At 36.2% G+C, this 17,261-nt stretch overlaps 2 protein-coding genes across 2 annotated transcripts in view; both read left to right on the top strand.

Annotated features, from left to right (window-relative positions):
* Nucleotides 1–6,254: 6,254 nt before the first annotated feature.
* LOC123562667 (uncharacterized) lies at nucleotides 6,255–7,514 on the top strand. Its single transcript, XM_045355284.2, has 3 exons — nucleotides 6,255–6,387; nucleotides 6,704–6,866; nucleotides 7,260–7,514. The coding sequence occupies exons 1-3, from the start codon at nucleotides 6,340–6,342 to the stop codon at nucleotides 7,454–7,456; spliced, it is 408 nt and encodes a 135-aa protein (XP_045211219.2). The 5' UTR covers nucleotides 6,255–6,339; the 3' UTR covers nucleotides 7,457–7,514.
* A 3,936-nt stretch (nucleotides 7,515–11,450) lies between these two features.
* LOC123563723 (BTB/POZ domain-containing protein 3-like) overlaps nucleotides 11,451–17,261 on the top strand; it is a 69,817-nt gene continuing 64,006 nt past the window's right edge. The window contains exon 1 of the mRNA XM_045356688.2: nucleotides 11,451–11,568. The gene's annotated coding sequence lies outside the window, so the exon portion shown is untranslated. The remainder of the gene's footprint in view (nucleotides 11,569–17,261) is intronic.

Genomic DNA, 17,261 nt, shown 5'->3' on the forward strand with positions numbered 1-17,261 from the left:
ATCATACAGAAAACCTTGTTTACACTCTAAAGGCAACATTTTCTACCTGACCCTAATAAATATTTGTCAAAATAATTTGTCCCAGAGAAATAAAGGACAAGTTTAGAACTGAGTATATCTGAGGTTAAAATTAGGTCAAATCCGTAGAAAATCTAGAGGTAGTATTTTCTGTTGATCCACGTAAACTTTGTCAGGAAATGTTTGTCAATGAAATCGACGTCAAATGTGAAACTGAGTTATCTGAAGACAAGTTCGATCATGGTAAAAACGTGTTACTATTGTAGTGGCCATTTTATCAAAAGAATGAAATCTAGGTCAAATTTGAAACTGTTTTATCTAAGGTCAAAAGCTATGTCACTAGGTCAAATCAAAGAAGAAAAAAAATGGCTGATTTTTTTTTATATACATAGCTATGCTGGTCGTCTGTAGTAAGTCGTAAGATAACGTTTAAACTGGGTCATCTTGGGTCTAAATCTAGGTCATTAGATGTATAGATCTTAAAAATCGTACTATAAGTTAACACCGTGTGACTTTATCCACTTTGTCATAATGTGTTTCTTTATGAAGTATAGGTTGAATTTAAACCTGGGTCAACTGTCTTAAGCTATCTCACTAGTTAAATTGTTTGAACAATCTTATATACTAGAAGCCATATTTTATACCTGATCTTCATTAAATTCTTGATTATGTTCTTATACTCGGTCAGTTGGTGTCAAAAACTAGGTTACTGGGTCAGATCTTTGAAGAGCTTTGTTTATGTTATGATTGATTTACGCAAAGCATCGTGGTCAGAAATTCTCTTGATCAGATTACATACTAGGGTACCTGTGGAAAGAACTATGACAAGTTAGCGATACAGGACATTCATGGCTCTCTTGTGCTTGGGCTGATACGGCTATCTTGTGTCTTCTACAGAGTGCTAGTTTTGTCCCTATTTTTGCCATGAAACTGCGTGCTGTTTCCTTTATCGGTACAGTGGATCATATAACAGTATTCCTGAACGGAAACTGATATATTAAATTATAATTTGACAGAAGTTTCATTTTCTGCGTCGGAAAATATTAGTTGAAACTGAAAGAACAAGGTATGGGATATTTAAAATTGTGTAGAACATGCCCACTTGAAAAACAAATTTCTGCCTTTACACCTACAAATCCGTGGACTACAGCAGATTAAAGAAACACCATTTTCATAATTTATCATAAATTTAAAAGTTTACTGATACATGCCACGTGACTAATATTGTCTGAATAGGTTAAATGCACATCAAGTGTATATGCTACATAAATGCACATCTAGTGTATGGCATACAGGGATGTTCGAAAATGTCGCCATTTATCAAAGATAAAGGATTGGAACAAAATTTCAGTTGACGTTATAGTCTATAGATACATATTCAAATAAACTTCAATCATACCACACTGGCCATAGCTTTCGCAGAAGCGGTGGTTCCAACGCAGCGGCGGTGGAGGATTCGTCGCAGAAGCGGTGGAGAAATATGGACGACTGACTACATTTATGCTGTCATCGGTACGTTTTCTAATGACCTTTTTACGTTTGACTGAAAACAACCAGTGAGACAGGAGCCCATATGTGTATTCTTCCAACCAGAAACACTTGTTCCGTGCAATTCTTTGTCATTAATGTAAACACTTCTGTACAGTTTGACGAGGGACTGCCGAATTTGTAGAATTCGCATTAAAAATGGTAAAATCTTGTACAAAACGACCCCTGAGCACGTTTGCAGCAAATCGTAAGTACGGCCCTGTCAAGCAAAAACTATTTCTCCGTAACAGGTGAATTTTCATAACACGCATATGAAAAAAATCGACCAAAAATCATTCCAACGCAGTGTGCGGTGGGTACAATTGCAACGCATCACGGTGGATCTTGTTTCTTTAATGTTCGTTATGGACTTTTAACTTAAGTAAACAGCATTTTCCTGGGATTTTGATAGGGGTATGTCCATGAAATCACTTTGACATCAGCAACAGAAACTTAATGTTTAGTAAACTAATCATATACATGTACTATTGATTTGCACTTCAGTTCTGTTGAATGCACACACGAAAATCTTTATTTTAAACCATAATTATTTCACTAAATCAACTGCCAAATAATAAAGCCATGTTCTTTCGTACTAAATACACCCCCAATTATGATTATTGATATTAAAGTATGAAGGTTTTCTTCATTTTCCTTTTCCCTTATTATATACAAATATCAACTGACAATTTCGATTGTTTGATTAAATGCTTACCACATACGACATCATAGAACAGACCAACTTATCTAACATACAAACTGACAGGGTTCCTGCTATCCCTTTGTTTTGGCCACATAATATCGAATTCGGGTTTGCATTGGAGTGGGGGCGGGGGAGTATTCTCTAACACACTGCACATGCTGCAACCATTTGTCATTTTTATTAGTTTTTAATCATGTTTTAGCATATTTAAGTATGTTCCCAGCTACAATTTTTTCTTCAGTTTTTATTATAAGAATAACTGAAATTAGTTTTTCTTGATTCCTTGTCGTCCTCTTGGCTGTAGAACAAGGAGTTAAAGGTCTCTTAATATGTTTGATTGGCACTGTGACTGTTTTCAGAGGAAAATAAAGTTTTTGTCTTTCATTTTTTGTAACATTTCTTTCTGCTTGTCCGTTGTTAGTGATTTGTACTCTGTTTCTCCGTTTATCTTTCAATGTTAAACTTAAACTTAGAATCATCAAGATAAGGCCATGAATGTGGCGTATGGCGTTAACAGGCTTTTCTTTTGATTTAACCCGATAACCTAGTTTTTGACCCCACATAACAAAGTTTCGAAATTGACCTAAAGATTATTAAGATAAAAATTCCATGCACAGTGTGTCTAATCATGTGATCGCGCTACGTCATTTTGAGCTCGAAAGTGAAATACAAAGGTAAACAAAAATTAAAAATAAGGGCGTAATTTTTTTTAATCTATATATTGTGTTTATATCGTGCATATGATTTGAAACCTATTTGAAAGAGCTATCCCCACGGTTTCCCCACCAAAGGCTTTTTGTTTTAATGCTATTCCTGTTCAGTTGACTTGCACATTGAGCGCACAATGTCGAAAGTGGTTGAACAGGAATAGTGTTAAAACGAGGTGTTGGCGGGACAATTGTAGTACCTGGGCTAGCACTTTCAAATAGGTTTCGAACGATGCACATGATATTAACACAATATATTGAGCAATAAACTTACGCCCTGATTTATTTTTGTTTACGTTTCCACTTTCACATTCGGGCTCAAATTTAAATCGCGTAGCGCGATCATGTGATTAGACATACATATGCAAGTATGTATCAAATCCAAGCATAAATGAAACCTTATATGACTGAGAGGGCCAGAATAGAAAAATTTGCCTCTTTCAGGGGTAGTATCTCTTGCAATCTGACTAAAGTACATATCCTATTACGCTACAATTAGAATTTGAACACGAGCTATTGATAAACTCGTTCTGACGACCCATCCGCAAGCCAATCAAAAGCTAAGTTACAACATTCTGCAAGCCTTGGTTTTTGATATCTACAATTCTTATGTCGTAAGAGGTCGGAGAGCCGGTTAGCTCAGTTGGTAGAGCACTTGCTCTGTTAGCGAGGGTCCGGGTTCGTACCTTGGACTGACTGCAAATTCTTCTTACTCTTTGACATTCGAATAGTCGTCATATTGGTTAAAATAAAAATAGATTTGCGAAAATAAAAATAGCAATACTGGAAATCTAAAACATACAGAGGACGAATGTGAATTGGTTGTTCTCAGATCTTCGTTTAGAAAATTAGGTACTTTAGTCAGATTATATCTCTTGAATATATGATGAAATCTAGCTAGTTTTCAATAGGAACCGAGATCTTACTGTGACTTAATTTGTGTGTAAATGTAGTTAAAGTCGAAAGTAAAATGCAATGGCCATCATGTTCATAAGGTGAATATTTTGGCTCCTTCAGGAATTAAAATCTGTTGAAAATCAGGTCTCTATCGTATTCAAAAGAAATTGTGGACAGACGACGGACAGACAGACGACTGACGGATGATGGGCAATCAAATTATCTCATCTTGTCACTAAGGAAAAAATCTAAACTTTCTCCTTGACACTTTAAGATGCTGTGGTAAACGTCTAAAAATAAAAGGATATTGTTGAAGAAGAGGTAAATTAGCCTACTTGTAAAAAGTCTTAACTCCAGTAACACAGCTGCTCAATGGCATTTTGTTAAGGTATGCTACATATTAGTAATTGTATTTAGTCAAGTTAGTTTATCATACGATTCAAAAGTCGCATGTGATCAAATTAGAAAATTAATATTGTCACTTGTTATTATGTATTTACGGATGTGCAAATCGATGTCATATTTATTCTACACTTTCAGTTTCTGCTGCTATCTAATGTCAAAGTGATTTCATGGCCCTACCCAATGAAAATTCTGGAAAAATGTTGTTTACTCCAACTTAAAGTCAATAGCGAACATTAAAGAAACAAGATCCACGGTAATGCGTTGCAACTGTACCCACCGCACACTGCGTTGGAATGATTTTTGGTTGACCATTTTGTATGCTTGCAATGAAAAATCGCCGATTACGGAGAAAAAGTTTTTGCTTGACAGTGTCATACTTACATTTTGATGCAAACGTGCTCAGGGGTTGTTTTGTACAAGATTTTACCATTTATGATATAAATTCTACAAAAACGGCAGTCCCTCGTCAAACTGTACAGAAGTGTTTACATTAATGACAAAGAATTGCACTGAACAAGTGTTTGTGGCTGGAAGAATACACATGTGGGCTCCTGTCTCACTGGTTGTTTTCAGTCAAACGTGAAACACTCGTTAGAAAAACTACCGATGAAAGCGTAAATATAGTCAATCGGCCATATTTCTCCTTCGCTTCTGCGACGAATCCTTCACCGCCGCTGCGTTGGAACCACCGCTTCTGCGAAAGCTATGGCCAGTGTGCATATGATTAACTAGAGATTGTTCTTCCCACGAAAAACGTATGTCTCCAACCACTTTCCACGCAGAGATTACAAAGAGACATAACTCCCGGGAAATCAGTGAACCATAACCTATTCCATCTTAATATACAACTAGGCTTGGCAGAGCATAAGAGAAGTAGCTTATAGCAAAGGACTTGACAAAGCAAGGATCATGACTCTGCGCAATATAATTTGATTGGATATGATCGTGCACGAATTTGTATACAGCAGGTAGTGTAAATACTGAAATATTACAGATCAAGGGGGGCATAACTCTGCCGAAAATCGCTGAACCGGAACATGCTGGTGACGTATAACTAGGCTTATTACTTTAACTCCTGTAAGGTTTGATGGAAATCTGCCTAATAATGTGAGATAAGTTGCAAACGTATCTTACAAGAAAGGCGATAATTCCCCCTGAAAATTTTTGGGAACCATTACTCTGCTGGAAAACACTGCACAAACTGGAACTTGCCAAGAATAAGCACAACTAGACTTGGCAAAGATCACTATTATGCAGTTTAGTTTCCTGCTAGTGGTATTGGAGCAGCTGTCCTGACAAGGTAAAAATACAATAAATCAAGGGTCATAACTCGACTGAAAATCGTTGAACCTGAATGTGCCGACAATATGCACAATGAAGCTTGGCACTGATCACTCCTTAAGGTTTAGTGGATATCCGCCCGTTAATACATAGGAGCGGCAAATGCATAAAATTTGATGAATCAAGAGCGATAACTCCGCTGAAAGTCATCAAATCGGAAAATGCTGATAATACGCATAATCAGGCTTGACACTGATCACACCTGTAATATTTGGTGGAAATCTGCCCAATAATTCAAGAGAATAGGCCAGAAAAGAAAACATAAAATTTGATTAACCAATGGCCATAACTCCACTGAAAATCATCAAACCGGAAAATGCCGACGACTTGCACAGTTAGGCTTGGTACTATAAATATGTGAAGTTTGGTGTAAATCCTTCCAGTGCTGTTGGAGGAGTTGCGTGACTGTGACAGGCAGGCAGACATACTGACAGCACTAAATATATTTCTCACACTACATGTGAGAGACAATAAATTTGCCACGTAAGTTTAATTAGGGTACTGTCGCATCCACTAGCAAGAAAAGGTACACGTGTAGTCTAATTTGCCAGCCTGACTGACATGACCGGCAAACCATCCATTTAATGTATGCTGTAGGCCTAGATTAGAGACGTATTTTAGTCAATTTTTATATACGTGTACATGTTCAAATGTTCCATATATAGGTTGAGATAAGAAACAGCTATTTAAACCCTGTCCACCTTCTGTTCTACCATTATTTAGGTTATTGACAGTGAAACAATGAAATATGCCATCTGTGTATTAGCTGTGATATTGGGGCTCTGCCTGGTAAGCTTTTACGTTTTAACCTTTTATGTTAAATCTTCCCATCGTCTTGATAAAACTAAGAGTTTAGAACTGTGTAGGTAAAAGGAATATTCAACTTGCAACTACAAAAATGTTCTCTTTATCATGTTTTTCACTTGTCCTTGCGGAGACTCTTATTCCTATCGCAGACATGGAGCATTATATCATTCCGTGCTCTTATTCTGTAAATATTTAATGCTGTATTCGCACATATTACATTTCGTACTTTCCCCCTGAAACCATTTGTCATGTTAAAAACATGCATAATCCTTATCTCACTGAAACCTGTCGGTAACAGGCTGAAGACTCCACCCCTGCCCCGAAGGAGTGTATGAGTGATGCGGACTGCACTGATAACGAATGTTGCTACAAGAAGCACGAGTTTCTCGTGGTGAGCAAGAAACGTCAGGGTACATTCGAAGGATACCCAGTACACAGCCAAGATCTTACGCATACCAAAGGTAATGCGGCTTATTTCGATGCAAAAGACTATCGCGTCGACTTGCTTAAATCATTGGTTACTTGCTTTGGGATCTATGTACTAACTGCCATGTTTGTTAATGGTGCCTTTGTAACACAAAGATTTTTGCTGAGATGAAATGTATTCATTTTCAATTTACATACAAATATAATTAATGTCTGCGTAATTTTATCACAAGGGATTTGTATGAGACTGTAGTAACATAACTGACAAACAACAGTCTGTTTCAATGGATTTTATGGCATATGCAGCTCATTGTTTTTTTTAATGCTTTTATGCCTATGATAAAGCAATAGGGTATGGTGTAGCATATTTTTTAAGTAAATACCACTGGAATTCCGATTGATTTTACTTCCGAATTTACTTCCTATAGGTGTGTGTCAAAGTTACCATGCTGAAGGCGATCACTGCAGTATCTTCGATAAGAGGAACGGTTACTGCAGCTGTAACGATAAGAAGGGAATGTCCTGTCAGTTTGTCCGCAACCCAGTGACCAGCTCAAAGAGGCAGTTTGACAATGGATTTGGGTCATACCACTGTACCGCGGCTCTGACGTTATCCAAGAAGTAGAATGCTTACGTTTGTGCTATTTTCTGTAAAAAGAAGAATAAACGGCTTTGACAAAACATATTTGTTTCATCCGTAATTTTTAATATAAAATTGTGTTTGTTCCATCATTTAAAGCTCCATATAAAAACGTAGATCTAGAAAAAAATACGTCGGATAGAGACTATGAAGTGTAAATCTCGGTATTAAGAAACCCTGGTCAGTTGAAGAACGTTTATAGTCCATTACAAATTCAACTAAGGGAATGTTTCTGTACTGCGTGAAGACTGACGTATGAACTAAATAAATGTACGTCAGGAAACTTTTTTCTTCATTAAAAAATTAAAAAAATGTAAACCTTCATGCAAAGTTTTTATAAAACAGAACATGACAAATTGTTTGCATTAGGCCTACACATTTTACCTGTTCATTTCTTATACATGTAGTTTAATATGATTGAAACACGCGCGGAATGTAACTTCTTGAGGGAGGATGAAAACTCCTTTTTTCATTTTTTGAATAGTGATAAAGCTGTGGAGTATATTGCACAGAATTTGATACTTATTTCTTATTCCCTGTAATAGTGTTGTTTATCACAGGAGGATAGTACACTTGCTGGTATGTCTGTGCAGATACATGTTCAGTACCTACCTTTGTGGTCAAACAGAAAATAAATATAAACAGGCATTCTGGGTCTATTACATGTGAATAAAGAAACTTCAAACGACGCAAAACATACTTCTAAAACTGCTGACAGTTTAATACAATACTACATTAAAGTCGGAAGCGTACCATTTTGTTTAAGTGATGAATAGACATATTAATACAACCGGGTCTCGAACAAAATCCTTCTCATTTTCTCTTATCTATTTTTATCACATGCGAAAAGTGCATGTACTACCTTATCTACGGCATGAATGTAGCGCAAACGCTTACATATATTTCGGTCACAGCAGTTAAGTTTTTTTTTTCTTCAAAACAAATTGTGGAAGAAATTCGTGTTATGAAATGTTGCATGGCCGAATGCAAATTTAACTTTCCGGTAGTTTTCTTCTGATTTTGAAACGAAAAATGTACTTACAAATTAAACATGACATATTATTACATACCCGTTTCTATTCCCCGTTAAGTTATACTGGTACCGGAAACGTCAATATTTTCCATACACTCACGCCTGAATTTCATATCGGGTGCGTGACGTAATTCAGTGTGTGTTGTTGCACTATTCTTTTCTATTTAGTTCAGTATTATCAATCCTATTCAGGTTATTGAACATATATATGATATTTACATAATATTTATACGTGTAGATGTGTATGTAATAAAAAGGTTATTATCTTTACATCGGGAAATATGCACTCGTTCTTCAGCGGAAAAATATTGCGCTCCTAAAGTCGCGCAATATTTCCGCTGCATATTTTCCGATACAAAGCGACTGTGACTCAATGCAGACTTGGAGCGCCGGTATAAATTACAGACTCCGGTACATACCGCATTAACTAAATTTGAACGAAAATATCGTAAATGTATATATTTTGTAACCATGGTGATACTAACCTTAACCTTTAGTCAGTATTTCATGCATATTGTACACTTAATGCATGCGGACATGCAAAAATATGCATATTTTGCCGTGCGCTCAATTGATAATAATTTTCGGGCATGCGCAGAAGACCGCTCCAAGTCTGCAATGAGTTACATCGAAGCTAATAACATATATTATTAAGTAAATATATAAAGGGTGTAAGAAAAGTTATGTATACTGGCTAAACATAGTACAAATTATGGTAAAAAAAAACTTTTGTTACAATGGTGCAAATGTTTGGAATTCAGTACTAGATCTCTAAATGAAATTCGCTCCACATGTTCTCTTACATCTATTACAAAGAAATATAAGAAATATATCTTACAGTTGACTGCCTAAAGAATCTCTTTGTTTATATCAGCTGAGTTATAACTATGCCATTATATAGAGGATATTTGTTTGTTTCTGTGAAATATCAATTTTATTTCACAAGTGAGCATCAAAAACTGATATTTTCACGAGTGGCGTAGCCACGAGTGAAAATTACTTGTTTTGGTGCTCACAAGTGAAATAAAATTGATATTTCACTGACACAAACAAATTTTCTTTTTATTTCACGTATAAAACTCTTCTTTTGTCGCGTAATATATAAAATGTCGAAAATCCGAGAAAGATCAACAGAAAGCATAACGCAAATGACGTCATTTTAACGACGTCATCGTCATTATGGTCCCCGGTATTCATAACGCTCGGTACACAGTTTGACTCCAATCGCGACGGAGGACCAGAACTAGTACGGCAAAAACAGTGAAAAATAAAAATGATAATCTATTGTTTCAAAACTGTGGATTATCACTTTTATTTCACTTAGAAAACTCTATAATTCACTTAACAAATAATCAAGGCCTTCGCGTTGTTTATCGTCTGATTTACCACGGCTCAGAGTTCAGATGCGTAGGAATTGAACCACGAGGGCGTTAGACCGAGTGGTTAAATACTGAAGCATCTGAACGATGAACCGTGGTAAATAAGACGATAAATCACAAGAAGGCCTTGATTGTTTTCATTCTGACATGCTCATTGCTATATTGTAATAAATATTATGCTGGACTTCATTTACGCGAGGAGTAATGTATCTTACGTCATGCGGCATTTTGACGTCATAATTGACGTCATAATGCTCTCTAACCGGTCCGCGCGTCAACCGTTGTTTATCACAGAATATACAGAGCTTGAATTTCTGCTTTGTTTAACTGGAAATCAAATCGAGCCATGTTAGAATGGAAAATATAAAATAAAATATAATTGATTATTCTAATATGCTTTTCTCTGTTAAAACACTCTTACGCTAAAATGACGTCACGTTAACGTGCGGTGACGTCCATGTTTTTGTTGCGACCAAGACAGAGCGCTACTATATGTTATCTAATGTTTTAGATCAAGGGCATATCAGAATCGAACTAATTTAGCAAAACCGCGTTTTAACACTATACACTCGGGCCGTAATACGCACTTACAGTGACAAAAAAGCACGTAGGGTAGTCAATAGGTCTGCATAGTATATTTGAGTCGCGCCATGGGAAAACCAACATAGTGGCTTTGCGACCAGCATGGATCCAGACCAGCCTGCGCACATACCGTAGAATATTCCTCCGGCCAATAATCGATAGCGGTCAGATTTTCTGTGTAGAAATAAGAAGGGCATTTACGCATTTTACTTAATAACAAAATAAATAAATAAATAAAAAAAAAAAAAAAAAAAAAAAAAAAAAAAAACAACCTTAGGTGCAAAAAATATTACCAATGTTCAATATTTAATTCGTCGCACGGTATTTTTAAAATAACCTTTATATTTATTGTTTTGATTCGCTAAACATACGATTTTAATGCCATCATTTCGTCATTTTATTTCCTTCTATTTTCTATATAAAATGTATAAAAGTCTCATATATATGCATTTATTCAAAGCAATTTTTTTTTGTATAAAACCATTGATATGAAAGCTTAGGTGCGAGAGATTTCCTACTCTCATTGAATTTATCTTTTGAATGATATTTATTTCATTTCATGTTAATATCCGCTGATTTCGAAGAATAATTAACTTCTGCGCGAAGTTGTTGTAGCGTCATAAATTATGCAGACGATATATTATGCCGCGTGAACAATAACTGAACATGCGGTATCGTGAAGTAAATGATTTAATCAGTTTAGTTAATTTGTAATTGATTTTTTTATTTGATACAATGAGTGTAAGTTTTAAATTGATTTTACTTCGCGAATAATCCCTTTTGTGATAATAGTCCGCACAGTCTGGTCATGATCTATGCTGTTCGCTTTCAACGCCTATTGCAATTAGAGAAACTGTTAGCGTACAGCATAGATCCTGACCAGACTCTGGATCCATGCTGGCCGCAAACGGTCGCAAACGCACCATGTCGGTTTTCTCATGGCGCGGCTCATTTATTTTGAGAGGCAGTCACGTTATCTGTATCACGACTTTGTTATATTGCGCATGCCCATTAAAAAACAAAAAATGGCGCTGTGTATGTTCAGACTTAGAAGTGTTGTATAATAAATTGAGTAGATTGACCGACATTATATAAGGAAGAAGGTTAGTAATTATTTTATAAAGTTACATATCGGTAAGATGACACTGGAGTTTTAGTGATATCAAACACCATGTTTATGGTATGTGCATGTATAAATTCATTGTCAAATTTGAACTGAGACGGGAGACTATTATATCCACATGTAGATCTACTATCTGCACAAACTGTTTGCCTTATGTATTTATTTACAATGTATTTTCCGTACTGTCTGATAGTGGGAATAATATTAAGAAATATAATACTTATATTAGGCATTTCTAGCCTATCCCGATGCTGACTTGGATGTCATATGCCGATTAGATATTGGGGGTTTTCTCAAATGCTTTTAAGTATACTGTACATAAGTAAATATTACAGGGCTGTAGCAAGCAGGGCGTCAAGTTACCTATATTTACCTATATTTTAGCCCTCTACCTATAATAATCTATAAAATCCTATATTTTGCCAAAATACCTATAATCTGGAAATTTTGTGGTAAGCAAGGAATACAAAGGTCATTCAAACCATTAAAAAAGAAGTAATTCTATGATAGATCTAATTGAGTTCATAAATATGCTGTTACCTTTTAGGCATTGAAATTTGTATTCCTTTCAGGTGTAGCGGCCCTGCCCAGCCCAGCTTTAGGAAAGGTTTAAGTAATGGAAGTTCTTTTTTCAGTTGGAATATTTTCCATTTCTTAAAGCTTTCATGTATAAAAATGTGAATAGGAAATGCACGTGTTTTTATTTTGTTTTCAGAATAAACAAACCTTAATGTTTCATAATAAGCCTCATAATGCCTGCTAATAAGAGTCATTTTCGAGATAGGTGGCTATCAGAAGTAGAAGGCAATGGACATGAACTGAAATTATGGTGTGTCAAGGGGAAGAGTGACTTATGGTCACTGTACATTGTGCAAAACTGACATAAAGTGTGATAATGCTGGACTGAGACATATTCTTCAACATGCAAAAGGCACTCAACACAAGAAATTAAGTAAAGTTGCTTTCTCATTAACACAAGCTAAACTGAAATTTAAACCTCCAACAGCTGATGAAACCCATATTCAACTTCAGAAGGAACAGTCCATGGTAGCATTAGTGAATCACCAGCTTCCACCTCAAAGCAAAAGCAAATTTTAAGCTATTCATATGCTAAAGATGATGTTATTTCTGCTGAAGTATTGTGGGCAGCAAAATGTGCCTATTCTAATATAAGCTTTAGAGCCAATGATGGAATTGGAGAAACATTCAAAGCTATGTTTCATTGTCCAATAGCAGATGGATTTAGTATGAGTCGAACAAAATTGTCATACCTCTTGTCTGATGGGTTAGGACCTTCCTTCACCAAACTGTTGCTGTATGATGTGAGACAGTCAAGTGACTATTTTTCTCTTCAGTATGTTGAAACTACTCGGGCTCAAGTGAAGAAGCAAATGGACCTTTTGATAAGGTATTGGTCTCCAACGTATGATGAAGTCTGGTGTAGGTATTACAAATCCTTGTTCTTTGCTCATGCAGATGGAAAGAATCAGCAATGGTAGAGACTCTTCTTGGGGACACTGTACCAATTAAATATTTAATTGCACTTGGCAGTGATGGACCAAATGTCAACAAAACAATTTTTAGGGAAGTGTCTAAACAAATTAAAGAAACTTCACCTCAGTGGGAAAGACTATTGAATGTTGATACATGTAATCTTCATACCATGCATAATGCATTTAGCAAGGGCATTGAAGAGTATGGTCAAGAAGCAGAAGACCTTGCAATAGCCTTATTTGGTTTGTACAAATGCAAGCCCAACACAATATTTTATACTTGTATTAACAATGTACTGATATATGTTGTTAGCAAAATGGCTTGGTTTGCCTAATTCCCTGTTAAACTGATTTGAGTACCAGTATTGGTAAAGTTTTGTCTGTTGGTGAATTAATAGTTTATTATGAAAGTAAGATAGATCTATATGTTAAAATGTTATTTGTTTAAAATCATAAAAGTAGCCACTTTTTCTGTTCCTTTGTATTTTATGTTTAATAAAAGAGAGTGCTGGTAGGTGGTGGAGGAGGATAAAACACTTGTCTGACTTGTTTTCTTCATTATAAGCAACCTATATAATCCTATATTTCTGGCCCCCAAATACCTATATTTAAGGATCCTACCTATATTTTTGACTCCCAAAAGCACTTACGCCCTGAGCAAGCGGTAATTTTTTCCAGTTATCATTAACCATTGTTTTAGAAAATAAATCAAATAGATTTGTTACTATATCTAACTGAAAATATAGCATTTTTACTTCTTTTAATCGTTCGTGTCTGAAAGAAAGAGACACTATAGTATGTTCTCTGTAAGGTTCATCAACCCATGTTTTAAGTTCGGTGCTTTCCAATACTTTTGTACATAATATTTTTGCGTTTTATATATATATTAGAACAAATGCATGTTTAAATGATGTCAGTTGTTGGTATTATTACCGACTTCTTAGGATTTATATATTTATTAATCGAAAAAATGACGTGAAATTAAATATGATGATTGATTTGTAATATTTGGTTATTTCGATCTGTCGCAGCGATACAACGACACACGTAGTTATGGCGTCCTGCCGAACGTCGCCACGCATAATGGCACCATGCCGAAAGTCGTTATGGGGCCCCGCCGAACGTCGCCATGCAAAACGTCACCCCGTCAAACGTTGTTATGGCGCCTTGCCAAACCAAGTGTCAATCCCGGGAAAAATGTCGGTATGGCGCACCGCCGAACGTCGGCCCGCCAAAGTCGTCCAGTCAAACATCGTTTCCGCCTTCCGGAGTGACAGAGTGACATGAAAGTATTAATTATATTGGAGATAAAAGATTGCACGATTTTGATTTTGATGGAATATCTGCATCCTTTATGAAGTGTTACCAGAGAATATTGCGCAATCTCACCACATTCCCCTCCCCAAACTTTCCCACTACCGCGCTCTTAATTAAATTACACGATTTTTCCTGGAATAAAGATAGAGGGCAGTATGCTTGCGTCCGCGCGTTTGTCTGTCCGATCGTCTTATCTTTATCCAGATTAATAATATCTGACATGTGTTTACAAATCGGAAAAAATTATTCGTCCCTAGGGCACCTGCGCATTGGGCGGGGTAATGAGGCTTGCCATATTACCGCCCATGCACAGGTGGCCAAGGGACGGATATTTCCATCCGATTCGTAAACACATAACTGATATTTTTTCCTGCATATCGTATACATGTTAGCATTTTATTCTAGCAGATTATTTTTCTTGCATACCGTATTTTACAAATAACAGGTAGAAATACTTTCTTTGTAGCACTCTTCTTATAGTTGAGATTGAACACAAAGCGCCGAAAATTAACGCCGGTAAGCAGAAGTGACGTCATGATGTTTTGCGTTACGCACAATAACAAAGTTCCACTTTAGTTTTATCGTTTGTAGCGTAACGTTATGTTCTTACAGTAAGCTAACGTATTTTGAATCAAGAAATATACTATAAGGAACGAAGAGAAACTATCACGGTATCTGCTTTTTCGTATTTTACATAAACAATATATTACCAGTGCATTAACCACTAGTTGTCATTAACATCACGAGAGTGCAAGAATATAAATTCGACTAACATTGGAAGAACACATCACCCTTTACTCACAGAGATGAATTGTCGTGCGAGCGCTAGATCCCTCTCCGAAAGGTCAATGCTACATTTGAGTGAGTGGGTTTGGCAAATATTACGGAAAGCATTATCCTAACAACAACTTTATCACTCGTAGAGAAAATCTGTTTTACGTCCTTAATGATACGGCTAGAGCTGTGCAAAACACAGGCCCTTAAGTCAGGCGGGGCGACGTTTACTAAGGCGGCGTTCTGCAGTGAGACATTCGCCGCGATGGCAGTCGACGAGGCATTAAAACGTTAGACAGGGCGACGTTTGGTGGGGAAACATTCAGAGGGGCACATTTGGCGGATGAGACGTTCCGAGAGGCGACATTTGACTGGGCGCCATAACGATGTTCTACGGGGCGACGTTTTGCATGGTGACATAAATACGTTTGTTGTTAAGTCGCTGCGACAGAGCAAACACGATACAAAAAGAATGGTAACAGAAAATACAATGATATACACTGATACAGTGATTCTACTTTCCTTATGTGCGAATACGGAAATAATATACGGTCGGCGCATGATACGAAATATTTAGCATGGGTTTAAGCTATATGACTTGCGAATGTTGGTCAATCGGCCTGTCATGTGACTTCAAAAAAATGCAGACTGTAGGTCGGTCAGCCATATGACTTTCAAATACAAACCTCGACCAAAGTTACGGGCGGTCACCATATGGCTAAGTGGCATTTTGCTTAGACAATGCGAATCTGGAGATGGAAGGTGCAATGCCTGTTATCGCAATCCAGTTTTGTCATAGAATTGTTAGATGAAATCTCGAGATACTAAGTCGAGTATTAGATATTAGAAAATCCACTTTTCCAGTTCTTTAATTTAAAATGTCGAAGTAGTAAGACGTAATTTCGAGTAGGGTATATAAAACTCTTCAAAATATAGGATAAGAAATGTACGTAACTCGAAATTAATCAAGAGTTATATACTTTATTAAATAATACGTAGCTGGCATTAATGCCCTTTCGTGTAATGCAGCCTTTTCAATAAGCCTGAAATTCTATTGTTTATCAATTTATTCTACGTTTTTCCGTTATTTTATATTAGTGTTTGATTTTTTTTACCTTTATCCACAGGAGCCTGAAATTCTATCTATAATGCTCCAAAATGGCTAAATATAAAAAGACCCCTCCTATATACATTTTGGAGCATTATAGATAGAATTTCAGGCTCCTGTGCTTTATCTTTGTTGAAAACATGGTTACAAAAGTCTGCATTCAAAACGACCCTCTGTTGATATCTAATATTACTAAAATGCTCGGAAAATTCATATACGTGGGCAACTTCACTCTAAAACGCTTAAAAACTAAGCGATGACAGATCCAGACTAAAATATTAACCACCAGATTGGTATGAAATAAATGAATAAAGTCGTGGCATTAATGGTACTCTTACACTACGTTATATCACTTGAATATTTTGAGATGTCCCCTTACACAGGTAAACAGGTATAGTGCACAGGAGCTCGAGGTCGGGAACGCAGATTTTTCTGCCTTATCCGGCCTTTATGTATTGACAGAGCTTACGGCCTTTACGAATATGATCCAAATTTTCCAAAATCTCAACTTCTTAAAATTACTCACAAACTCGGGAAACTAAAAGGTCACAATAAGCTAAATAGTTTTACATATATATTCTTTATAAAACTGACCTTTTTTTAAAGAGCTACCAAACATAACTAGACCCATTTCAGAGAACAAATCCTTACCTCATTTTAAAGAGTTATGATAAAACTGATATAAAATGAAGAGAAAAGTAGGGGTCATGTATCTTCTAAGAGAGATTTTTCTGGTCACATTTGCTTACTGTAAACTGACATCAAAATCACATGGCTATGACCTGGAAGTACTACTCATACTAAAATTGAGCTTGACTTCACCAGATACAACCTGCTCTCCCATTTTTCCTACCAAAATCTCAAAAATACACCCACAATGAAATTTAAACAGAAACTAGCTTCAATTTAGACCTCTGTTGCCACGCCAAGTGAAAAATTAGTGTTCAAATACCTGGCAGCCTTTATGCGACTAAACAGGAT

Source organism: Mercenaria mercenaria, chromosome 2, assembly GCF_021730395.1.
Source record: "Mercenaria mercenaria strain notata chromosome 2, MADL_Memer_1, whole genome shotgun sequence".
Lineage (NCBI taxonomy): Eukaryota > Metazoa > Mollusca > Bivalvia > Venerida > Veneridae > Mercenaria > Mercenaria mercenaria.